This window comes from Diorhabda carinulata, chromosome X, assembly GCF_026250575.1.
Source record: "Diorhabda carinulata isolate Delta chromosome X, icDioCari1.1, whole genome shotgun sequence".
Lineage (NCBI taxonomy): Eukaryota > Metazoa > Arthropoda > Insecta > Coleoptera > Chrysomelidae > Diorhabda > Diorhabda carinulata.
In genome coordinates this window covers 732,468-759,789 of record NC_079472.1, presented here as the reverse complement: position 1 = coordinate 759,789, position 27,322 = coordinate 732,468, and the positions used below count along the sequence as shown (strand labels likewise).

Below are 27,322 nucleotides of genomic sequence, written 5' to 3'. Positions count from 1 at the left end.
TTGTTTTCGTTTCAAATTTTGGTATCACCCTCGTATTTTACATATTTCATCTACTAGATCTTGAGATATGGCAACACCGACGTCAAATCTGACTTTGTAATCATAAAGTTCGACATTTTCGATTAAATTGAAATGCCAATTGGAAAATAAATAAGATTTTCGTCGAAATGGACGGTTTTAACGATGTTTCTAAAGATCGTACCGGACTATTAAACGCGTCTTCTCTTCGAAGCGGTTTAGCTTTTAATTTAAGTACTTACAGAAGCTTATCTCCAATAGGATCGGATTCGAGTTGTAAGGTAATTATAAAATATACCACAAATTATATATTTATATTAAAATATATATATCAGAGTTCAAGGGCGAAAGATACTGTCCATTATTTATCCCCCGCTACTACTCCCGCCGTTACTGAATTAGAAGGGGATCTATATTATCAACATTTCGTCGATTTTCAACCGCCGCTCGGTCCGCCACAACCCGATTACGCCAGTTCCTCGGAATCTACTATATCATGCAAAGAACCCGAATTACAAAGAACTTTAGCTATCATTAAACCGGAAGCTATACAATTTCGAGATGTAGTCGTTAGGGCCATCTATGAATCAGGAATCAAAATATTAAATGCAAGTAATAAACAATTTATTACCTAAAGAATGTAGTATATACATTACGTAATATGTGTATAAAGTGTTGCCTATTTGTATAAATACTGCGAGAGCATAGAACTATATAATTCTTCTTTTTTATATAAAGTCAAAGTATATAAGCGTACTTATTGAATTTTATAACTAGATATATGCAACAAAAATAAAAAAAAATACTTTAGATATTCTTAAATATCTTATAACATAATAATAAATTAAATAAAAAAAAAACAAATAGATCGTTTATATTGATAGGATAGATAACACTTTATACATTAGTTCGTAAAAAGTGTTGCCTAACTCGTTGTAGATAATATAACTTTACTTTTTTATCAATAAAACTTTACGTATACTCTAGGAACGTGTTATTCATTTAACCCCCGAGCAAGTATCTGAAATATACGCCAAACAATATGGCAGTCCGTCTTTTCCGCACGTGGTTATATCGATGAGCATTTCCCCGTTATTAGTTATGTCTTTGGCTGGTAAACGAGTCATAGACAAATGGAAAACAATGGTCGGTCCGTACGGTTTGATTCGAGAAGAATGGTTTTTCCCTTATAGCGTACGCACCAGATTTGGAATAACATCCGATATACCGGATATCATTCATGCTTCGGAAAATTTATCCGAAGCCAAATGGGAAAACAGATATTTTTTTCCTAGAAGTAAGTCCCTTCTTTAAAATTAATCGATGTATTTTCCAATTTTCTAGACTAAAATTAATTATTGATAACCTCGTATGAAATGTTTCGCTTTCCATAAATCTACTATTTTATTTTAATTTCAATAATATATTTATAAAATTTTCAATACCGACGCCACTGGTTCTTATACGAATACATATATTTTTCTTCTTTTTTAATCACTGCCTGCCTTAGTTGTTACTAAGCAGTGGGCACCATCATAATCGTTCAAATGAACTACTACTAAAACGACGCAAAGTTTTCATTGAATGAAACGGAACCATTTTGTTATTTTTTTTGTAGGTATCTTGGAGCCGATAGTAATCGACGAAGAAAAAGTATCTGATTATATAAACAATTGTATAACTCCCATTTTAATGGAAGGTTTGATACAAGTGGTTAAAAACAAACCAATAGATCCGGTTTTATTTTTGGCCGAATGGTTATTGTTGAATAATCCGTATCAACCTAAATTTCCTGAACGTGTTGCAGTTAGTCCACTATAAAATTGTTATTTGTAGTTTATTGGAAAATAATAAAACTACAGAAAGTTTTTTTTGTTTCACTAGAATTATCTAAATTTTTTAATTATTTGAAGTTTGTAATAACAATAACTAATAATGGATGGATTATGTGTGTAAAGTATTGCCTAAATAAAGAAGATTATTTGTTGAATTTTATATCATTATTAGAAAGAAATTCAAAACTTTTAGTAATGAAATACTAGATAGCACTTCATACATTAGTACGTTTTACGTGTTGCCTAACTATAAGTGACAAAGCAAAGTATAACATGTAAGACCGTGCTTCCATTGGAGATTTTCGATTCGTATTAAAATCGATTTAAATTCATACATTCCTATAATCTTTGCATTTGAATGATCCAAATAGAATATTAATTTATGTTTTGAAATTTTCATATTATAACAATATACATTGCTGAATCTTTTATCAGAAAAACAAATTTGAACTATAAAATTTTGACGTTAAAGGCGTAAAATATTTCGATAAAAAATCGATTTACATAATATAAATCGTACGTGTAATATATCATCGTTCCACTTTATCGATCATGTGACCGTCAAAAGCAGCAGAGTTGACAAGTTTCGATTAGTTTTGGAGTTCCATTTCAGAGGAAGCTGTTGTTGGTGTTAGTTCGCAATAAAAAGAGTGAAAACTATAAGAAGTCGGAAAATGGCATTATTTCGTCGTTTAACGCCTATAAAATTCACAGAAACGCCCGTAAGTATTTATAATATTTATATCTAACCTTACTTTTTTCAAGCGTTGTATCTCTAATTTCCTAATTTTCGAATTCAATTAGCAAATATTGTATAAGCGATAACGATATCGTATATATTAGCGGTATATTCAATCATTCACGTGAGAAAGATTAATTCAAAGATATATAATTAGTAAAAAACTATTACGTAAACATATAGTTAAAAATACCTGCTACATTAAATTTCTAAGTATGTGATTTGATATTATACGTCAATATTGTTAATATTAATTACTTTTTTTGCATTTTAACCTGTTTAATTCGTTAAATTTTCGAACGATTACATAACAATGAAAAATAAAGTTGAAAAAATTGATTTTCGTTAAATATTCTCTATCGACAATAAGGTATAAATTCAAGGAAACCTACATATATTTAAATAATTTAAATGAGAAAAGTTTCGTTGAAACTTTTACAGGTTTAACATACGAGGAATGTTATAAGGTCATTGTACAGAGCCAGACTAGCCATTCAGGATTTATTTTTAATAAAAATTTTAATAATTAGATCATTTTGTAGTTTTTTTTATGATATTGGTACTAAAAAATAGGTTATTGTAGATATAAATTACTTTCCTGTGATTAAAATATAATTAACTTTATTTCTTATTACGAATAAAATGCATTTTAATATCTATTACAAACCAAGGAAATTTTGTACAATTCTTAATGTTATAATTAACAATAAATCGACAATGTCGTTAAGTTATTAATGAAAATATGTTATAAATGTGTTGAAATTTGATAGAAAAGACATTAAAAATGTCAAAAGTGTCAAATTTATTTTCAAATTTCTATTTTTTTTTTTTTTTTTTTTTCGAAGAAACTTGCCTCGCAAATAATCAGGCAGCTCAGTGATGCTTCTACGGACTTGAAAGCCGTACTAGCTGCGAAAATACCCAAAGAACAGGAACGTGTTAAGAATTTTCGAAAAGCCCATGGAAATGATAAAGTTGGAGAGGTTACTGTCGATATGGTAAGTAAACAATTACTTTAATTATTATGCAACGAAACTTTTTAATGTCAAGGTAAAGAAAGTTTGATAATTTGCCAAAAATTCTACGAGGTTCGTTCAAAAAGTTTTTTAAATGTTTTGTGACCTCGTGATTGGTATAAATGTGCGAAATTATCTATAAAAAACTTGTTGGGATGTAGGTTAAATGATGATGTTCGGCTTGTGATTAGTTGAAAATAAAAAAAACTATGAAATATTCAATTTCCGAAAGAAAAATCATGAAGCTTATGTCCCCAGTGTATTTTACGTCACGGCTTCGTAACTGATTTACTTGATGGTTTTTGTGGGGCTTTTATGGAATTCTAGTCACAATAATGAGCACTAACACCAATATGAAATAATGTAATTTCCAAAAAATAATCTACTATTTCGTGTTTTGTTACCAAAAACCGGTGTTTTTGTCTATTTTGATAATTTCATATACAAAATTCAATATTTAATGAATTTTTTTATTCCTATATTAAAAATTCACGTTTATTATTACAACATATGTAAACCACCTTTTCTCAGTGTATTCTGTATTCTATCTAAACATGTTCGTGGATAATATCGATTCATCATCGATTTCGAATCGATTCTAGATGCAATACTGAAACGTGTTTATCGTGAATTTAATTATTATCTAATTGAGAGATCGTCGTTTTTGATATTTTGAAAATATGACAATGAAATAATTTTCGTTCGCGGTAAATTAACTTCGTAAACTGTAATTTGTAAACACGCAAACGTATTACACTGAATTATATTATATAAAATGCTTTCGATGACGCCATCTTTGATTTCAACTGTCAATTATTCTACAGACGATATTTAGGCATGATACGGGGTACGTTCTAAAAATAAGAAAGAAAATTATTTTTATTTTTAATTTCTAGATACTTTTGGTAAATATTTTTAATATTATCTTTAAATATCACGTGATATATGAAATTATAAATAAAAAAAATGATATTTAATGATACATCTTCGATGTATAAATGTTTTAAATATAAATATCAAATTTGACAACATGTAAATTATATTTAGGATGTTATTTATTTATTTTACGTATATACAGGTTGTCCGTTAATCGTTTCGATTATTAATATTGTTTAATTCAGATGTACGGCGGTATGCGAGGTATAAAAGCCCTCGTATGCGAAACCTCCGTACTGGATCCGGACGAAGGTATCAGATTTCGGGGTTTATCTATTCCCGAATGTCAGAAAGTGCTTCCGAAAGCCCCCGGCGGCGAAGAACCTTTACCGGAAGGTCTGTTTTGGCTTTTGATGACCGGCGACGTACCCACCGAAGCCCAAGTTAAAGCCCTTTCGAAGGAATGGGCCGAAAGGGCCGAACTACCGTCGCACGTCGTTCAAGTTTTGAATTCCCTGCCGACGTCGGTGCATCCCATGTCCCAATTATCGGCGGCCATTACGGTGTTGAATAGCGAGAGTAAATTCGCTAAAGCTTACGCCAGTGGCGTACACAAATCCAAATATTGGGAAGTGAGTACAATTTTAAAAGTATATTTATATAATTTTTTTGAGTCGGTAGTTGAAAAAAAATTATTTTTTTGTATTTTTTCGTAATCAAATTGGAAAATTATGAAGTTTAAATAATTTAAACAAAAAAAATAATTGAAATTTTCCATATGTTTGTCAATGAATAATTTTTATTTCGTTGAAAAACGAAAAAAAAAAATCGAAATCGAATCGCTTTTTGTTGAAAAAAAGAAGAAATCTAATATGTTGAACAGTTATTTTTTAACTTATATGTGTGTGTTTGAAATCCCATCTCCATATAAACTTTTTAAAAACATTTTTTTAAATGTACTTTTAGTTTAGCCCTCGTATCACAAGAAATATATAAAACAGTTATTTTGTAACTTGAAGAGGTGCATGTGAAATCCCATCTCTATATAATTTTTCTTGAAAACTTTTCTTCATTTTTATATTGTACATTCAGTTTAACCCTCGTATTGCGAGGAATATAATGGTTGAAACAGTTACTTTTTAACTTATACAGATTTCTGTTAAATCCCATCTCTATATAATCTGTTTCAGAACATTTTTTTTATATTTTACTTTTAGTTTAACCCTCGTATCACGAGGAATATAATGGTTGAAACAGTTACTTTTTAACTTATACAGATTCCTGTTAAATCCCATCTCTACATATTTTTTTTTCTTTAGTTTTTTTTTCCATTTTTATAATGTACATTTGGTTTAACCCTCGTATCACAAGAAATATATAAAACCGTTATTTTGTAACTTGAAAAGGTGCATGTGAAATCCCACCTCTATATAAACTTTTTTTTAAAATTTATTTGCATTTTTATAATGTACATTTTGTTTAACCCTCGTATCACGAGGAATATAATGGTTGAAACAGTTACTTTTTAACTTATACAGATTTCTGTTAAATCCCATCTCTATATAATCTGTTTCAGAACATTTTTTTTATATTTTACTTTTAGTTTAACCCTCGTATCATGAGAAATAAATGGTTGAAACAGTTGCTTTTTACCTTATACAGATTCCTGTGAAATTCCATCTCTACATATTTTTTTTCTTTAGTTTTTTTTCCATTTTTATAATGTACATTTGGTTTAACCCTCGTATCACAAGAAATATATAAAACAGTTATTTTGTAACTTGAAGAGGTGCATGTGAAATCCCATCTCTATATAAACTTTTTTTTTAAATTTATTTGCATTTTTATAATGTACATTTTGTTTAACCCTCGTATCACGAGGAATATAATGGTTGAAACAGTTACTTTTTAACTTATACAGATTTCTGTTAAATCCCATCTCTATATAATCTGTTTCAGAACATTTTTTTATATTTTACTTTTAGTTTAACCCTCGTATCATGAGAAATAAAATGGTTGAAACAGTTGCTTTTTAACTTATACAGATTTCTGTTAAATCCCATCTCTATATAATCTGTTTCAGAACATTTTTTTTATATTTTACTTTTAGTTTAACCCTCGTATCATGAGAAATAAATGGTTGAAACAGTTGCTTTTTACCTTATACAGATTCCTGTGAAATTCCATCTCTACATATTTTTTTTCTTTAGTTTTTTTTTCCATTTTTATAATGTACATTTGGTTTAACCCTCGTATCACAAGAAATATATAAAACAGTTATTTTGTAACTTGAAGAGGTGCATGTGAAATCCCATCTCTATATAAACTTTTTTTTTAAATTTATTTGCATTTTTATAATGTACATTTTGTTTAACCCTCGTATCACGAGGAATATAATGGTTGAAACAGTTACTTTTTAACTTATACAGATTTCTGTTAAATCCCATCTCTATATAATCTGTTTCAGAACATTTTTTTATATTTTACTTTTAGTTTAACCCTCGTATCATGAGAAATAAAATGGTTGAAACAGTTGCTTTTTAACTTATACAGATTTCTTTAAATCCCATCTCTATATAATCTGTTTCAGAACATTTTTTTTATATTTTACTTTTAGTTTAACCCTCGTATCATGAGAAATAAATGGTTGAAACAGTTGCTTTTTACCTTATACAGATTCCTGTGAAATTCCATCTCTACATATTTTTTTTTCTTTAGTTTTTTTTTCCATTTTTATAATGTACATTTGGTTTAACCCTCGTATCACAAGAAATATATAAAACAGTTATTTTGTAACTTGAAGAGGTGCATGTGAAATCCCATCTCTATATAAACTTTTTTTTTAAATTTATTTGCATTTTTATAATGTACATTCAGTTTAACCCTCGTATCACAAGGAATATAATGGTTGAAACAGTTACTTTTTACCTTGTACAGATTCCTGTGAATTTCATCTCTACATATTTTTTTCTTTTAGTTTTTTCCATTTTTATCATGTACATTTGGTTTTACCCTCGTATCACAAGATATATAATATATAAGACAGTTATTTTGTAACTTAAAGAGGTGTATGTGAAATCCCATCTCCATATAAAATTTTTTACAATATTTTATCTTTTAGTATATCCCCCGTAATACAAATTTATTTTGATTTTAGATCCCTTTTAATAGACTATTAATTTGAAAAAAAATTGAGGTAAATTTTTTTTTAAATGAATTTCCTATCGAAAGAAACCTAAAATAATTAAGATTTATCAAACGTCCAATTCCTTTTCGATAACATTGACAACACCACATTATTCTTTCCCGCGTTATCAACTCTATTCTCCTCATGTTGTTATAAATCGAAAATATTCTTGTATGATTCGTACAATTTTTTTTTTTTAATTTTTTTTTTCACAAATTAGTACACCTACGAAGACGCCATGGACTTGATAGCAAAATTGCCTGTAGTGGCTGCGACTATATACCGTAACAGCTTCAAAGATGGTTCCGGTATCGGCGCCATCGACACCTCGAAAGATTGGAGTTACAATTTTACCACCATGTTGGGTTACGACGATCCCCAATTCATCGAATTGATGAGACTCTATTTAACCATACACAGCGATCACGAAGGTGGTAACGTTTCCGCGCACACCGTACATTTGATCGGATCAGCTTTAAGCGATCCCTATTTAGCTTTCGCCGGCGGAATGAACGGTCTAGCCGGACCCCTGCATGGTTTGGCCAATCAAGAAGTAAGTGAAATCAAACTTCGTTTTTTCGAAACAAAAAAAAATTTTTTTTATTTTTATTTAAACCGATGTCGTAATTGAATTATATTTGGAGTTAAATTTAAAGTAGTGGCAACACCGCGGCAATCGATCAATGACTTGCATTAATTGGCGCGTAAATATCTTATACATTTTAAATAAATTCGAATTCAATCTAATATATAATCAAATGATTAAAAAATAATTTTATTTTTTTCGATTTCGATTTGGTTATATAATATACGTAGATAAATTTTCACTTGACCTTCAAAAATTATCGGTTACGATGATATATAAAAAATATCGACATGATAGAAAATATATTTATGTTAAACATTAAAAATCACCTGCAACTTATGAAATAATACCAAAACTATGATCAAAAATTACCCCAATGATTTTTGTTTAAATATTTCAAATATCATTATATTTCAGAATTGTGTAAACGTAGTTTAACGAATTCTATAGACATTTATCACAGATATATAACAGTTGTTTTACATCGTTGCCGCGTCGTAATTTATTACCGATAATTGAAATATTTAAATTACATTCAATTTTTCTATTTATAATGAAAAAGTGCGACACGTTTAATTTTTAAGTGATGGAAACTTAATTTGGCGATTAATCGACTTTGAAAACTTACTAAAACTGAATTTCTGCATTTTTCTTTTCACTTTGTTGTTTTGGCTTGTTTTACATTATTCAATTCTTCTAATAGAAAATCTGACAACACCGAAAACTGATTCCTCATAACCTCTGACTTTTAGAGTGTTTACACGATACGGGGATAATTATTTCATTCATATTTTGGTTATTTGAATGTGGTTGAAGATTTTTTCGATATCAAGCATACGAGGAGTGGTAGAATACTACTACTAATTTAGGTTTGGTTAAGATCTGTTTATTTTAGTTTCCGCTTATTTTAACTTTGATTAAGTTAGGTTAGGTTAGGGTCGGATTTTGTTCACTTTAGCTTTGATTAAGTTGAGTTAGGTTGAAAAAAATCATTAAGATAACCATTTTATACAGGTACTTATATGGTTGCAAAAAATCCGCCAACAAATAGGCGATAAAGCTACAGAAGATCAACTAAAAGATTTCATTTGGAAAACGTTGAAATCCGGACAAGTAGTACCAGGATACGGTCATGCAGTATTGAGGAAAACCGATCCTCGTTACACTTGCCAAAGAGAATTCGCTTTGAAACATTTACCCGATGATCCTCTATTCCAAGTGAGTCTAAATTTACAAAATGTATCGTAAAAAATCAATTTTTGTTTTTTTTTTTTTTGTACAGTTGGTTTCAAATATTTACAAAGTCGTTCCTCCAATCCTCCTCGAGCTTGGTAAAGTGAAGAACCCATGGCCAAACGTTGACGCTCATTCCGGTGTACTTTTACAGGTACAAAATTTATTTTTTTTTTCCCCAATTCCGTTATTTATTACTAATCTTTTTTTTAATTTTTAGTATTATGGATTGAAAGAAATGAACTACTACACGGTATTGTTCGGTGTATCCAGAGCTCTTGGTGTAACCGCTTCTCTAATATGGGACAGAGCGTTGGGTCTACCTATCGAAAGACCTAAATCAATGTCGACCGATGGTTTAATGAAACTTTGTAAAGCCAAGTAAGGGAAGCCATCGTTAAAACAGTTTCGAACAAAAACCCCGCGAACAGTTACTTAAAATCGTTTAATATTTACACCAGTCTACAAAAGTGCCCCACATATAGTTACTGTGATTCTCAGTAGTGTAAAATGATACATTTCCATTGTAGCATCTTGTTGCGGCAGTTTTTACTTGTTTATCATTTACAACACGAGTAAAAAAGTTTATATAGTGGATTTTTAGAGATGTTTGAGGGTCATAGGGCTTCGTAAAGCTCCAAATACCAAATTTCTATGGTTTTATTTACTTGAAATCCTTCGATTAACTTTAAAATGATTGTTACGTTGTTAGTTCTTCATTAAAAGAAGCTGGACTTGCAGGAATCTAGTAATTTGTTTCAGTAGTTCAAATATCCCGGTACATTATCTATACTTGTCACTTATAACACAAGTTTTCCAAAGAAAAAGTTTATATAGTGAATTTTTAGATATGTTTGAGGGTCATAGGGCTTCGTAAAGCTCCAAATACCAAATTTCTAAGGTTTTATTCGCTTGAAATCCTTCGATTAATTTTAAAATGATTTTTACGTTGTTAGTTCTTCATTAAAAGAAGTTGGACTTGCAGGGATCTAATAATTTGTTTCAGTAGTTCAAATGTCCCGGTACATTATCTATACTTGTCACTTATAACACAAGTTTTCCAAAGAAAAAGTTTATATAGTGAATTTTTAGATATGTTTGAGGGTCATAGGGCTTCGTAAAGCTCCAAATACCAAATTTCTAAGGTTTTATTCGCTTGAAATCCTTCGATTAATTTTAAAATGATTTTTACGTTGTTAGTTCTTCATTAAAAGAAGTTGGACTTGCAGGGATCTAATAATTTGTTTCAGTAGTTCAAATGTCCCGGTACATTATCTATACTTGTCACTTATAACACAAGTTTTCCGAAGAAAAAGTTTATTTAGTGGATTTTTAGATGTTTAACAATCTAGGGCTTTGTAAGTTTTCCAAAAACCAAATTTCGATTATTTTTATCAACTTGTTATCCTTCGATAACCTTCTAAATTCTAGTAATGTGTTTCAGTAGTTCGAATGTACTGGTGGAATTGCATCACTAATAGCAGAAGCATTCCCAGTGGATTTTTGGTGCCTATAGTTTTATAACTAAATTTTTATAATTTTTTTTTACTTCCTTGTTTTGAAAATTTTTGATAACTTTTAAAAATGTTTCCGATACTACTAGTTTTTTTCTGAAAAATCACTATCACTTATTTCCAATATATTGTTTTAGTAGTTCAAATGTATCGATGGGGTTCCATCGCTTTCATCACAAATTTCGTAAGAAAAAAAGGTCATAAAGTGGCATAAGGCTTTGTAAAGTTCCTTATGCCCACTTGATATGGTTTTTACCATTTTGTTTCATGGAAATCCTTCTATTATCTTCAAAAAATGTTTCGTACTTTGTTAGTTTTACAAAATTTGACTATTTTCAATATCTTGCTTGAGTAGTTCAAATGTATCGATGGATTTTTATCATTTACAACACAAATATTCCCAGAAAATAAGTTGATTTAGTGGAATTTCATAGATATTTGTCATCGATTGTTTTTTTAAGTGTTTTATAACAAAAATCTGCACTTTTTTCACTTTGTTGCCCTTAAAATACTTCGGCTAACCTCAAAAATTTCTTCTACACCACTAATTTTGTTTTAGAAATAACAAATATTGCACATTTCAGTAGTTCAAATGTATCGTTGAATTTTTTCCACTTATAACACAAATATTTCCAGAAAACAAGCGAATTAAGATTTTTACTCTTACAGTGTTGTCAACTGTTCACTTATACTGAAATATTTATATGAATAAAAGAGTTTTTTTTTGTAGACCAGTGTATTATATCAAGCAACGTACATATAGTATATAATGAGTGATGTTTTTAAAACGGTATTGGGTAACTGTTTATTTTTTTTTGTTGATGTTTAGTATTTTTATTTATTTTTAATTAATATTTTTATTTCAACTTAATTTATTTGTTTTTTTTCCTTCTTCTTCCCGTTTCATTTTATTTTATGCGCTCAAAGTATATATATAAAAAAAAAATTCAGGATACATTTTTTTCTGTGTAATAATTTTTTGTTTGTTATCGAAATTTTTAACTCTCACTGTATATATATATATATATACGTATACGGAGATTTTTTTCTTTTTATATCCTTTTCCTTAGTTTTTTTTTCGTTAAATTTACCTATAGGGTGTCTCAAATAAATACAAGGGGTGTTTGTAAATTCGATTACTCAAATTAATAATTTTAAACACGCCCTGTATAAAAATTTATAATTGTATCGTGCATACGTTTCATTATTGTGAATTTTTTGTGAAAAACTTCATATACTGTGCGATTACTGAATCGTACGAAAATTATTTAAAATGATTTTTATTTGGGATCACCCTGTATAATAACGCGTAGAGTCTCTGATAGAAAATAGGAAAAAATTCGATTCCCAATTATTGAAAACAGGATTTCGTAAAAAAATATTATATGTAGTTCCCTTTATGAACTCCATATATACCAGGGTCTTCCACAAAGTACGATAACATTTTTGAAATCTTTCATTTATCACGTGATGTTTTTTAGCATTTTTTCAACTCTCGCTTTTTTACTGATGATACGGAGGAGGTTTTAGATTTCCCTTCTTCTCCTACCCAAAATTACGTTTTTTTTTTTTAATATTAACATACTTCGCAAATACCCCTCGTACACACAAAAACCCGTAGGTTCCTATACAATTGCCGTGGTACACCCTGTATATATAATTTTCGAATTTATTTTTATTTTACCGCCAATTCAAACAAAAAAAAAACAGTGCAATATACGAGGGGTGATTAGTAGTTAAAATTTACTTTTTTCAAAATTTCGATCCGTTGGGTATATTCGTGTCGGATTTTTTTTCTAGTGGTTTTCGATTCGTAGTAGATTTATTATTTTGATGATTAAAATATTTGTTTTTACTTTTTTTAGAGAGAATTGTAAAGAGCAGCGCGTCGCTGTTTCGTAGTGTACTTTTCCTGTATATTTTTTTTTCTGATAAGACAATACTTTTGGTGTATTTGTTGAAGCTAATAAATTAATTCGTTAGATCGTTAGTCGTTTTATTTCGAAAACAAAATTTTAATATTCTTCTGTATTCGTTTACTCAAAACCTGACTCAATACAATCGAGGTGAAGGCCAAAAAATATATTAAAGAAGAAGATTATTTAGACAATTCAATCAAACAGCTGATCTACGTCGAAATGGCGGCCGTGGGGTAAACAAAGATTTATTTTAACGGAATTTAAATAGTTGAATATGCAATTTTCAAAATTTAGGAATGAAATTTTTTACTTTTTTTAGTAGTGACCATTTTGTGATAAAACTGGAAATAGTAAAGACTAAAATCCAACGAATAACTCGGAAACTAACGCCACAAGAAGCTATTTCAAATTATAAAATTCTTTATTTTTATTTTACACCCCGTATCTATTGTTGGAATTAATTTTAAGATTTTTTTAATAAAATTAAACATAATATTGCGAAAGAACTTGAGAGTATCAGAAATTATAGAGATATGAAGAAGCTAAAACGATTTTAGGTTATGAAAATTCAAAATTTTTATTTCACACCCTGTATATATCGTTGAAATAAAACAAATTATTTTCCCAATAAACATTATTTTAGAACAATATACATCAAATTCACAGATATAAAGAAACTAAACCGTTTTTAGGTTATGAAAATTCACAATTTTTATTCCACGCCCTGTATATATCTTTTAAATCAATTTTAAGAGTATTTTATAAAATAAAACACGTCAATACACTTTATATAGATAAATTACATATCAAATTCACAGATATAAAGAAACTAAACCGTTTTTAGGTTATGAAAATTTACAGTTTTTATTATACACCTCGTATACATTGTCGAAAAAAATTTTGAGGGTTTTTTATGAAATAAAACGAATGATTTTGCCTCTAAAATTTATTTGAAAACATCATATATTAAATTATACAGATATAAAGAAGTTAAAGATATTTTAGGTTATGAATGAATTCACAATTTTCATGTCGCACCCTGTATATGTTGCTGAAATCAATTTTGAAGGTTGTTTATAAAAGAAAACACACTTTATTCAGGAAAATCATAGATATAAAGAAGTTGAAGCGATTTTAGGTTATGAAAATTCACAATTTTCATGTCGCACTCTGTATATATAGCTGAAATCAATATTGAAGGTTTTTTTTGAAAGAAAATCAAAATATTTTGCCTATAAACTTTATTTGAGAGCATCAAATATTAAATTATACAGACATGAATGAACCAAAGCGATTTTTTGTTATGAAAATTCATAATTTTCATGTGACACCTCGTATATATCGTCGAATTTAATTCTAAATGTTTTTTTATGAAAATAAACACGAATAATCTGACCAATACACTTTATTTAAACAATTTTCGTATCGAATACACATATTTGAAAAAACTAAAGCGATTTCAGGTTATGAAAATTCAAAATCCTCATTGCACACTCTGTATATATAGCTGAAATCAATTTTGAGGGTTTCTTATGGAATAAAATCAAAATATTTTGCCTATAAACTCTATTTGAGAACATAAAATATTAAATAAAAGGAAATTATGCGATTTTAGGTTATGAAAATTCAAAATCCTCATTGCACACTCTGTATATATAGCTGAAATCAATTTTGAGGGTTTCTTATGGAATAAAATCAAAATATTTTGCCTATAAACTTTATTTGAGAGCATCAAATATTAAATTATACAGACATGAATGAACCAAAGCGATTTTTTGTTATGAAAATTCATAATTTTCATGTGACACCTCGTATATATCGTCGAATTTAATTCTAAATGTTTTTTTATGAAAATAAACACGAATAATCTGACCAATACACTTTATTTAAACAATTTTCGTATCGAATACACATATTTGAAAAAACTAAAGCGATTTCAGGTTATGAAAATTCAAAATCCTCATTGCACACTCTGTATATATAGCTGAAATCAATTTTGAGGGTTTCTTATGGAATAAAATCAAAATATTTTGCCTATAAACTCTATTTGAGAACATAAAATATTAAATAAAAGGAAATTATGCGATTTTAGGTTATGAAAATTCAAAATCCTCATTGCACACTCTGTATATATAGCTGAAATCAATTTTGAGGGTTTCTTATGGAATAAAATCAAAATATTTTGCCTATAAACTCTATTTGAGAACATAAAATATTAAATAAAAGGAAATTATGCGATTTTAGGTTATGAAAATTCAAAATCCTCATTGCACACTCTGTATATATAGCTGAAATCAATTTTGAGGGTTTCTTATGGAATAAAATCAAAATATTTTGCCTATAAACTCTATTTGAGAACATAAAATATTAAATAAAAGGAAATTATGCGATTTTAGGTTATGAAAATTCAAAATCCTCATTGCACACTCTGTATATATAGCTGAAATCAATTTTGAGGGTTTCTTATGGAATAAAATCAAAATATTTTGCCTATAAACTCTATTTGAGAACATAAAATATTAAATAAAAGGAAATTATGCGATTTTAGGTTATGAAAATTCAAAATCCTCATTGCACACTCTGTATATATAGCTGAAATCAATTTTGAGGGTTTCTTATGGAATAAAATCAAAATATTTTGCCTATAAACTCTATTTGAGAACATAAAATATTAAATAAAAGGAAATTATGCGATTTTAGGTTATGAAAATTCAAAATCCTCATTGCACACTCTGTATATATAGCTGAAATCAATTTTGAGGGTTTCTTATGGAATAAAATCAAAATATTTTGCCTATAAACTCTATTTGAGAACATAAAATATTAAATAAAAGGAAATTATGCGATTTTAGGTTATGAAAATTCAAAATCCTCATTGCACACTCTGTATATATAGCTGAAATCAATTTTGAGGGTTTCTTATGGAATAAAATCAAAATATTTTGCCTATAAACTCTATTTGAGAACATAAAATATTAAATAAAAGGAAATTATGCGATTTTAGGTTATGAAAATTCAAAATCCTCATTGCACACTCTGTATATATAGCTGAAATCAATTTTGAGGGTTTCTTATGGAATAAAATCAAAATATTTTGCCTATAAACTCTATTTGAGAACATAAAATATTAAATAAAAGGAAATTATGCGATTTCAGGTTATGAAAATTCAAAATCCTCATTGCACACTCTGTATATATAGCTGAAATCAATTTTGAGGGTTTCTTATGGAATAAAATCAAAATATTTTGCCTATAAACTCTATTTGAGAACATAAAATATTAAATAAAAGGAAATTATGCGATTTTAGGTTATGAAAATTCAAAATCCTCATTGCACACTCTGTATATATAGCTGAAATCAATTTTGAGGGTTTCTTATGGAATAAAATCAAAATATTTTGCCTATAAACTTTATTTGAGAGCATCAAATATTAAATTATACAGACATGAATGAACCAAAGCGATTTTTTGTTATGAAAATTCATAATTTTCATGTGACACCTCGTATATATCGTCGAATTTAATTCTAAATGTTTTTTTATGAAAATAAACACGAATAATCTGACCAATACACTTTATTTAAACAATTTTCGTATCGAATACACATATTTGAAAAAACTAAAGCGATTTCAGGTTATGAAAATTCAAAATCCTCATTGCACACTCTGTATATATAGCTGAAATCAATTTTGAGGGTTTCTTATGGAATAAAATCAAAATATTTTGCCTATAAACTCTATTTGAGAACATAAAATATTAAATAAAAGGAAATTATGCGATTTTAGGTTATGAAAATTCAAAATCCTCATTGCACACTCTGTATATATAGCTGAAATCAATTTTGAGGGTTTCTTATGGAATAAAATCAAAATATTTTGCCTATAAACTCTATTTGAGAACATAAAATATTAAATAAAAGGAAATTATGCGATTTTAGGTTATGAAAATTCAAAATCCTCATTGCACACTCTGTATATATAGCTGAAATCAATTTTGAGGGTTTCTTATGGAATAAAATCAAAATATTTTGCCTATAAACTCTATTTGAGAACATAAAATATTAAATAAAAGGAAATTATGCGATTTTAGGTTATGAAAATTCAAAATCCTCATTGCACACTCTGTATATATAGCTGAAATCAATTTTGAGGGTTTCTTATGGAATAAAATCAAAATATTTTGCCTATAAACTCTATTTGAGAACATAAAATATTAAATAAAAGGAAATTATGCGATTTCAGGTTATGAAAATTCAAAATCCTCATTGCACACTCTGTATATATAGCTGAAATCAATTTTGAGGGTTTCTTATGGAATAAAATCAAAATATTTTGCCTATAAACTCTATTTGAGAACATAAAATATTAAATAAAAGGAAATTATGCGATTTTAGGTTATGAAAATTCAAAATCCTCATTGCACACTCTGTATATATAGCTGAAATCAATTTTGAGGGTTTCTTATGGAATAAAATCAAAATATTTTGCCTATAAACTTTATTTGAGAGCATCAAATATTAAATTATACAGACATGAATGAACCAAAGCGATTTTTTGTTATGAAAATTCATAATTTTCATGTGACACCTCGTATATATCGTCGAATTTAATTCTAAATGTTTTTTTATGAAAATAAACACGAATAATCTGACCAATACACTTTATTTAAACAATTTTCGTATCGAATACACATATTTGAAAAAACTAAAGCGATTTCAGGTTATGAAAATTCAAAATCCTCATTGCACACTCTGTATATATAGCTGAAATCAATTTTGAGGGTTTCTTATGGAATAAAATCAAAATATTTTGCCTATAAACTCTATTTGAGAACATAAAATATTAAATAAAAGGAAATTATGCGATTTTAGGTTATGAAAATTCAAAATCCTCATTGCACACTCTGTATATATAGCTGAAATCAATTTTGAGGGTTTCTTATGGAATAAAATCAAAATATTTTGCCTATAAACTCTATTTGAGAACATAAAATATTAAATAAAAGGAAATTATGCGATTTTAGGTTATGAAAATTCAAAATCCTCATTGCACACTCTGTATATATAGCTGAAATCAATTTTGAGGGTTTCTTATGGAATAAAATCAAAATATTTTGCCTATAAACTCTATTTGAGAACATAAAATATTAAATAAAAGGAAATTATGCGATTTTAGGTTATGAAAATTCAAAATCCTCATTGCACACTCTGTATATATAGCTGAAATCAATTTTGAGGGTTTCTTATGGAATAAAATCAAAATATTTTGCCTATAAACTCTATTTGAGAACATAAAATATTAAATAAAAGGAAATTATGCGATTTTAGGTTATGAAAATTCAAAATCCTCATTGCACACTCTGTATATATAGCTGAAATCAATTTTGAGGGTTTCTTATGGAATAAAATCAAAATATTTTGCCTATAAACTCTATTTGAGAACATAAAATATTAAATAAAAGGAAATTATGCGATTTTAGGTTATGAAAATTCAAAATCCTCATTGCACACTCTGTATATATAGCTGAAATCAATTTTGAGGGTTTCTTATGGAATAAAATCAAAATATTTTGCCTATAAACTCTATTTGAGAACATAAAATATTAAATAAAAGGAAATTATGCGATTTTAGGTTATGAAAATTCAAAATCCTCATTGCACACTCTGTATATATAGCTGAAATCAATTTTGAGGGTTTCTTATGGAATAAAATCAAAATATTTTGCCTATAAACTCTATTTGAGAACATAAAATATTAAATAAAAGGAAATTATGCGATTTTAGGTTAGGAAAATTCAAAATCCTCATTGCACACTCTGTATATATAGCTGAAATCAATTTTGAGGGTTTCTTATGGAATAAAATCAAAATATTTTGCCTATAAACTCTATTTGAGAACATAAAATATTAAATAAAAGGAAATTATTCGATTTTAGGTTAGGTTTGAAATGAAAATTGACAATTTTCATGTCACACCTCGTATATATAGTCGTAAATAATTTTGTGGGTTTTCTATGGAATAAAACACGATTAATCTTGCCAATACACTTTATTTAGGAATGTCAAATATTAAATTACACAGATATAAAGAAGCTAAAGCAATTTTGGGGTTAAAATTTTTCCGATAACTCCAATCGAATCCACACTTTGTGCTAATATACGATATTTAGCTAATAAAAACAATAAAAAACATCCTCCCAGCTAATAAAAAATCGCGTTATGAAGCTAATGACATAATTTAAAAAAAGAAATGTCGATATATTCCAGCTCCGATTGTTCCCTTTCGTAAATATCGAATAAATACTAGTATATCACACCAATATAAGCGAAAATTTCGACATTAACGATAAAATTTCACTTCGGTTTCAACGCAATCTTTCAAAAGTTCGTCCAGCTCCGACAAATCATCCCCTATTCGATCCAAAACTGATCCCAATTCCCGTACGCACTCATCTTCCATGTTCCGCAACAATTCCTGCACCTCTTCCTTATTATTCTTCCGCAAAGCCGAAGAATGCAAAGAATACAAAGTATGCGGTTCCTAAACACACAATTAATTAACTGTAATAACGAAATTAATTGATTAAATTAAATAAATTAATTACCAGCGTCGATCCGCATTTCGTATGCTTCGATATTAGGGCTCCTTTTGTAAAAACGAACGGTTTGAATACGGATTTCGATGGATCCGGCGTAGCTGTGAACCAATGAACGCTCGGTCGAGTATTCGATAAAACGGAAACCTGAAATTTAAATTAACTAACGAAACGACGTACGAGGGCTATCCAGAAAATAAGGCTCCCGAAAACGCCAGAACTAAATTCTTCCCAACTCATTAAATTCCAAATGTTTTTGATGATTAATATCTCTTGCCTAAATTAAAGGGAAGGTTTTAAGCATAAAGGAAAATCGAAAAATAGTGCAAAGTCCAAGATTCTTCAAACTCCGATAAGAATGTTTTTCGTTGTGACTATTAATCGGGAACACGTTATTTTGTGGACGGACCTCGTATACGTTATGTTATTATATTTACTTGACTGCCTTGCGTAACGCTTCCTGGGCCGTCAGTCGTCATACAAATACCGGATTCGGTATCTCGTAAAATTTTAAACATGTCTACTTCTTTGAAGTCCTTCGGTGATGTTAGTTTTTCTAATAATTTCTCGCCGGCTAAAAACCGGTTGCCGTACGGTTTTTTTTCGCCGCCGAACGATTCGCGGAAATTAAATTCGCCCTGCAAAAGATTCCTGTCGATAAAATCGGGGGGCGGGTATTAGGGATAGATTGGGGGTTACCTCTCCGTTCCAAAGTCCTTTGGATTTAGCGTAATCTTGTATACCGTCTGAATGTCTGTCTATTCCAGTGGAAATTGTTATAGAATTCGATATATTTCTGTAGCCGCCTAAAAAAAAAACGAAATTGTATGTACGGGGTGCGGTGGGAAAGTTTTAATGACAAAAATATGTTTGAACACAAATAAAATCGACTAGAAATTAATTTTGATAATAATTTTGATAGTTTTGAATTGAAATGGTGTGGTTTCAACTTTGGACGAGATAAAAATGAAATTGTACGTACAGGGTGTGGTGGAAAAGTTTCACTAACAAAAAATGTTTGAACTGAACTTGAATTAAATCGACTAGAAATTTATTTTCAGAATAGTTTTAGTTAGTTTTGAATTCAAATGATTGTGTTTGAACGTCTTTCTAAATTCTCCATAATCCTGGGAAAAATTTGATGTTAAATTCAGTTAATATTTGTCGAAAAAGTTTTTTCGGTATAATTTTTGTGAAAAATTCAAGGAAAAATGATTTTAATTTGTTAAAGAGGTTAAAAAATGATTTTGTTAGTATGAAAAAATTATTTATGTTAAAAAAAATGATTTTTCATGTGTTTAATTCGATCAAAAATTTAAGTTTCTAGAATAATTTCTTCAAAAATGATTTTTCAACATTTTTTAATGAAAAAAATGATTTTTCCTTTGTTAATTTCGTCGAAAATTTTGTTTTTTTAGTTAATTTGGCTGAAAATCGACGAATCTCTTCAAAAAAATAATTTTTCTAGCATAAATTAGTAAAAAATGACCTTTCTAAGTTAAATTTGACAGAATATGAGTTTATTTAAGTTGAAAAATGTGTTTTTCGGGTGTATTATGTCAAAAAATGGTTTTATCAAGTTTATTTTGGTCCAAAATGTCTATTTCAAGTTCAATTTTTCTAAAAAATTCATTTTTACTGTTGAATTTTGTCAAAACTTTGCCTATTCTGGTAAAATTTCTCACAAAAATTGCAATTTCTCATCAAATTATTCAAAAAAAAAAACCTTTTTTATGTTCATTTTGTTAAAAAATTGCTCATCATGATTGATTTGGTATAAAGTGTACTTGAATCAATTATATTTTGTTTTTCTTTTAATTTTTTTGACGAAAATGGCTTTTTTAGTTGAATTTCTTCAAAAAAAATATTTTTTTCAAGTTTTTTGGAACTCAATTTTACGGAAAACTGCTTTTCTTAAATCAATGTTTCCAAAAATTTGTTTTTCAATTGATTTTAAATTTTTTCTCAAAAATTCGCCTTTCTAAGTTGGATTTCTAAAGAAAAAATGATTTTTTTTCATATACAATTCAATATTCGAGACGATCTCTTCCAAAATCAATTTTTTTTCAAATCAAAATTGATAAAATGTGAATTCTTCAGAAATTGATTTTCCTCAGTGATTTCCAGAGAAAATTATTTGTTTTTAATCTCCAATCGATTAGAAAAACCCGAATTTCTACTTTTAATATACATACAAATATAAAAATTACATTCTTATTCCAGTTTTCTCGTATAAAAACTACTTTTCCAGTTTAATCTAACCAAAAATTTATTATAGGTCCGTTTCAACCAAAAAAATAACATTTCTCAGTTCAACTTGATCAAAAATTGCATTTTCCAAAGCTTTTTCTAATCATAACTGGTTATTTGTCCCCCCAAATAAACAACAAATGATTTAAAAAGATAAAAACATAAAGAAATTTTCATTATTACAGTGAAAACTCACTTTTTATTTGTTCTGCTACCCAATGTTTCCCGGAAGTTTCCAATACCCAAGCCGTAGTCGGATCTGCTATAATAAACGAATTATGATACACTAAACTCGTATCATTATTAGAACAAGGTCCTCCTTGTCCGTATTTCTCTAACAATCCAGTTATAATTTCTAAAGCTTCAGTAGCAGTCGCGCTCCTCTCTAAACCCAACCTATTAATCAATTTATTAACAAACCGAATTTCAATATGAATCAATCAATACCTAAGTAGGTCCATTCCTAATAACCTTTTTACGTTAGGATCGTGATCTCCATCATTATCCTTAGTCCAAATAGCTTCGTTTCCTATAACTACACCACATTCGTTCGCCCCCATTTCAGCACCCCACATCCAATTCGGTTTGCTTAGTATAACCGCTTTCGTTGGTTCAGCTGATTCGACTTCTATATAAGTACACTTAATTGAACCTGAAGCGTCACTAGCTGGAATGTAAACGACTTCTTGTACTTCATCTTTGGGTCTATCGGAATTTTTACCGAAAATAATTCCGTGTTTTGTTAGCGGTGGTAGAACTACGAAAGTATCGCAAGACGTTGGTTGTTTCATCTATAAAATATAGTTACCTATAGTGCAAATCACAGTTATTGATTTTTCCGTTTATTAAAAACACAATTTTTCCTTTATTTATATATTATTAATTTCACTTATACGTTGGCACTTTAGAAACGTAAGGAAATATTGTTAAATCAAACTATATTATTATTAAATATTAGTAAAAATTTGTTATGAATACTCACTATTGTTATTGAAAAAATTGAAATTAGTACAAAATTTCCCGATTTTCTTTGATAAAATATCAAATTTGCAAATTTTCTGCCTGCAGCAACCAACACCGCAAATTTCGTTCAATTATTTTACTTCATTATACTATATTCAGTTCTATCCATACACATTGTAATACTATGTCTATGGTTCTATCTAATGTGCCGTCTTTTTTCATCCATATTATAAAAAGAGATATCGAATATTGATTTGACACGTTCACAGAACACAAACAATTTTCGTTCCATAGAAAATATCTTATTTTTTTCATTGGTTGGTTTTTGACATACTTATAAATCAAAAACTAATTATTAGTTGCTTTCGATTTACACCAAAACACGGTTTATTCTCACTTGTGACATATTAACTCAGTTCAATGCACGTTCCTTTCCAGTCTCACAAATGAAACCTAACTGAGTTTTTACCCGAAATCTGCAAAAGCTTGAGATCGTGTATATAAGTGAGTTTTGTGATCTTAGATTGAAAGTGAGGTTAAAGATGTACGCTGTCAGATCTTGTCATCAAAGTAAGCAAGAAATAACACAATTTTAAATATTATGCTTTTGGATAACTTTGGCCGAAAAATACGAAAATAAAAGACCAATATAACTATAATATTAAAGTAAATATCATAACGATATGGTAGGTGGTTTTGACGTCATATTTATAGACTTATATTTTTAATAAAATACATTAAACATCACAGATTATGTATTTACGACGTTGCCGTGTTGTTAAAATCGTCAGAAAAGTCAACGAATATACAAATAATTGTGAATTTTTATTTTATTTATATCGTAATTGAAACAAAAAAATTATTTTATATTTTTATTTATAAATAAAAATATTGAAACGAATGTAAAATAAACGATAAACATTAGTTTTCTTGAACTCCTTCCGGTAATATTTTTTGAATCCATTCCAGTAATTGTAAAATTTCATTTTTCTTTAGTTCGTGTAACGTATTTTTGATAGGATGAAATTCTGCAGATATTCCTAATTTGGTTAATTCTTCGAACGTTTTTTTACCCCATGAAATAGGTACCATCGTGTCACGTTCCCCGTGACACATAAAAAGAGGCGACTTCAAGTATTTTGGTTCTTTATATAGAATTGAATTGTTATTCAAAAAAGATGATAAAGTAAAAACTCCCGCTAAACCGGGGCTGTAACTGTACGCTGCATGTAGAGCCAGAGCTCCCCCCATTGAAAACCCACCTAAAACCACTATTTCACTCACATATTCTTTTTGTTTTAAAACGAAAATTACCTATAATAATTCTACTCGTAGTAATTTGATTTTCGTTCGTTATTTTAGTGATGAAATTATTCATTTCTTTTCCTATAGAATGCAAAGTTTCTTCATGTTCCGGTACATCTGGAGTGATGTTATATCTATCGAACCAAACATTACTCAGCTATGAAAAATAAAAACAAAATACAGAGAAAAACAAAATTTAATTTCCTATTAAAAAATTACCTGTCCATTTAGAGGAGTATAAGGTCTTAAAGGCGCCGTGGGGAAGTAGAATTTTATATGGGGTAGTGAAATATCTCCAACTAAAAATTTCACCCATTCCAATAAACCTTGACCTGTATCACCTTCAAATAACAACGCGATTAAAAATTTTTCCACGAAATCGAATTTTATTATTTAAACGACATTCGGAAACTTATACATAACGTAATTTATTGTCTTCACGTGATATGTTATATATTAAGAGAAATTAGATATTTATAAATTGTTATTTGCTTCATTCTATATCATAATTCAATAGATTTTATGTTAATTTGATACAAAAGCGTTATTTCGTCAATTCGTTATAATTAATATTTTGTTATCTTACCAGATCCATGTAAAAATATTACAGCTGCAGTACAAGTATTTTTTTGTTGTTTGATCACATGTAAAGCACCAAGAGACATAGTGGTTAATTAAAAAATAATAATTCTGTATCTAAAATAGTTCAAAGTCTCCACGTTTTAATGTATACATTATATCGTTTTAGTTTCAAACGATAGGCAACTAGTTATACATAAATTTGACAGTAGTTATTATTCCAACTAAAATCACGTTTCATTATGTGTAAAAAATAGTAAAAGCATCGTTAAAACTCAATTCAAAGTAAAATTTTCTTGTATTTTATGTTTTTAATCCAATAGTAACGGTTTACTTTCCTAAATTAAAAAATTACTTATGTAAATAAAGTATTTGCATATAGTGCGCTATAGGCAACCAGTTATACATTTGACGTTAGATATTATTCCAACTATATAGACGTGTATATTTTTAATGTGTCGAGGTGTTCAAAAACATTTTTAATACCAAATATAAAGTCCATTTTTTTGTACATTATCTAGTAATATCGTTTTAATCCATTCTAAATTAATAAAGTAGGTCAAAGTTTCGACGCCATAATTCTTAACTATAGGCAACATGTTATACACTCGACAGTGGATATTATTCCATCTCACTAAACGTTTAAAAGATTTCGTAAACAAACAAGACAAATATTTACACATTGGAATTTACTTAGACGTGAATTTAATTAGTCACTTTGTTTATTTATGCTTATTCTAAACGAACCATTCATTTTTTTCGAATCGAAAAAACAGTTCAAGTAAGTGTTAATTGTTTTCTTTTTCTAAAGAGAATATAATTGGAAAGAAACATAATTCGAAAGGCGTTGAACTAATGTTTAATGGAACGGAATGTTTTTAAATATTTCTGTGTAATTGACGCGAAGAATCCCAATGTCATATTCGATGATTGCATACAAACATTCCGCTACATATACGAAACGTGATTATGTATGTAATCGATCTAAAAATAAACAAGTGTTTACAATTTCGACTGTTTTTGTTATAGGCCAGTTTGAACTAGAATTAAAAAAAAAATTTGACATAATTATTTGTATAGATTGAATAATTATTAAAATGTATTGTAGACGGTACATTTAAAGTTTATTGTTATGATTTGTTCATAGAAATTTTGGAGTCATTATCGTGTCAAAATGTCGAAAATAGAACGATTATAGTACAAAATGGATACTAAAACGATTAATAATTATTTTTTTTTTCGAAATTTTCGTATAATTTCGTTGATAAATGTAATCCAAATTATATATAATGATGTAATATTTGTTATTGCGATAACCTCCTAACCTAATAATTTGTAGGATACGTACCTGGCCTATCCCATTTACTAAGATATTGCGCATTGACCAACTACTAGTTGGATCGATACGTGTTTTCAAAATATTTATTCACTAGTAGTTGTTCCAGTGTAAATGTCGATATACAAATACATATATTAAAAAAATGTCTCAAGTTCGACAAAATTTTCATAGGGATTGCGAAGACGGTATTAATAAGCAAATTAATACCGAATTATATGCTAGTTATGTGTATATGTCAATGGTAAATAGATTTATTTATTAAATTTCGATAACAAACATGAATATTCACCACGAAAATATTGTAAAATATAAAAATTCGTATAGAATAACACATTTATCTTAAAATCTTCTTTTTTATCTTCTTCTTCTTCTTTTTAAATAACTTTTGAAGGTTATCCATTCCACAACACAAATAAATTTGTTCGAATGTTAATTATAATTGAATAAATAGTTTCGCAAACTAGTAATATTCGAACCTTAATCGTTACATAACAAATATAAATTAACATTTAAGTAATAGATGTTATACAGGTGGTCCCAAATAAAAATTTACTTTTATCATCGTAGGCGTGTCATTTCAACAGAGACGACGTGGCTTTACAAGGTTTCTATAAATATTTCAAAGAGGCTTCAGAAGAAGAAAGGAGCCACGCTTATCGCCTAATGGAATATTTAAATAAACGAGGCGGTAAAGTCGTTTTGAATGATGTTAAAGCACCCGAAAAACAAGAATGGGGATCGGCCGTCGAAGCCATGACGGACGCTTTGAATTTAGAAAAAGAAGTCAACGAGGTAGATATATCTATATATGATTATTTAATTTTTATAGATAATGTTATATTTTTGTTGTAGTGTTTATTGAATTTACATAATACCGGATCCGGTCACATGGATATAAATCTGTGCGATTTTTTGGAAACGCATTATTTGCAGGAACAAGTGGACGCTATAAAAGAAATTGGGGATCACGTTACGAATTTGAAGAGAGTCGGGGAAGGGTTAGGGGTGTATATGATGGATCAAAGATTGGGGGAAGGATCTACGCAGGATTAAACGGGTTATTTCGATATGTTTCGATAGCGATATTATATTGATTGATTTGGAAAGAAATTTTGGTTTTGTTGGCTCTAAAAAATCGGAAAATATCTCATTTTGTGCGTTCTTAAATGTTATTTGTTATAACCTAATTTTTCTGAATATTTACAGAAAAAATTTTAGTGCTTAGAAATTTAATCGCGTGATATAATCAAATGTAGTCAATACTAATATAAATATATAATTTATTTTTTGTTAATTTTTTGTGTATATTTTAAATAAAATATTCCTGAAGTGATTTTTATTGTTTTTATTTAAATGATCATCATCGTTT

At 28.4% G+C, this 27,322-nt stretch overlaps 5 protein-coding genes across 5 annotated transcripts; 3 read left to right on the top strand and 2 right to left on the bottom strand.

Annotated features, from left to right (window-relative positions):
• Window positions 1-70: 70 nt before the first annotated feature.
• LOC130902676 (nucleoside diphosphate kinase homolog 5-like) lies at window positions 71-1,884 on the top strand. The gene is made up of 4 exons (XM_057814928.1): window positions 71-299; window positions 354-626; window positions 1,006-1,315; window positions 1,637-1,884. Exons 1-4 carry the CDS (start codon window positions 168-170, stop codon window positions 1,837-1,839), a joined length of 918 nt encoding a protein of 305 aa, XP_057670911.1. The 5' UTR covers window positions 71-167; the 3' UTR covers window positions 1,840-1,884.
• A 428-nt stretch (window positions 1,885-2,312) lies between these two features.
• On the top strand, window positions 2,313-12,990 carry LOC130902675 (probable citrate synthase 1, mitochondrial). The gene is made up of 8 exons (XM_057814927.1): window positions 2,313-2,575; window positions 3,438-3,590; window positions 4,730-5,116; window positions 7,892-8,224; window positions 9,272-9,475; window positions 9,540-9,644; window positions 9,711-9,871; window positions 12,870-12,990. Exons 1-8 carry the CDS (start codon window positions 2,528-2,530, stop codon window positions 12,904-12,906), a joined length of 1,428 nt encoding a protein of 475 aa, XP_057670910.1. The 5' UTR covers window positions 2,313-2,527; the 3' UTR covers window positions 12,907-12,990.
• Window positions 12,991-18,951: 5,961 nt separating this feature from the next.
• On the bottom strand, window positions 18,952-22,923 carry LOC130902674 (secernin-3). Its single transcript, XM_057814926.1, has 7 exons — window positions 22,750-22,923; window positions 22,215-22,558; window positions 21,964-22,163; window positions 20,217-20,323; window positions 19,955-20,155; window positions 19,527-19,664; window positions 18,952-19,462 (listed from the first exon to the last, which is right to left on the bottom strand). Exons 2-7 carry the CDS (start codon window positions 22,556-22,558, stop codon window positions 19,262-19,264), a joined length of 1,191 nt encoding a protein of 396 aa, XP_057670909.1. The 5' UTR covers window positions 22,750-22,923; the 3' UTR covers window positions 18,952-19,261.
• A 669-nt stretch (window positions 22,924-23,592) lies between these two features.
• LOC130902672 (lysophospholipase-like protein 1) lies at window positions 23,593-24,801 on the bottom strand. The gene is made up of 4 exons (XM_057814924.1): window positions 24,622-24,801; window positions 24,255-24,376; window positions 24,045-24,192; window positions 23,593-23,992 (listed from the first exon to the last, which is right to left on the bottom strand). The coding sequence occupies exons 1-4, from the start codon at window positions 24,698-24,700 to the stop codon at window positions 23,652-23,654; spliced, it is 690 nt and encodes a 229-aa protein (XP_057670907.1). The 5' UTR covers window positions 24,701-24,801; the 3' UTR covers window positions 23,593-23,651.
• Window positions 24,802-25,974: 1,173 nt separating this feature from the next.
• LOC130902673 (soma ferritin-like) lies at window positions 25,975-27,063 on the top strand. The gene is made up of 3 exons (XM_057814925.1): window positions 25,975-26,194; window positions 26,521-26,745; window positions 26,806-27,063. Exons 1-3 carry the CDS (start codon window positions 26,096-26,098, stop codon window positions 27,004-27,006), a joined length of 525 nt encoding a protein of 174 aa, XP_057670908.1. The 5' UTR covers window positions 25,975-26,095; the 3' UTR covers window positions 27,007-27,063.
• Window positions 27,064-27,322: the final 259 nt, after the last annotated feature.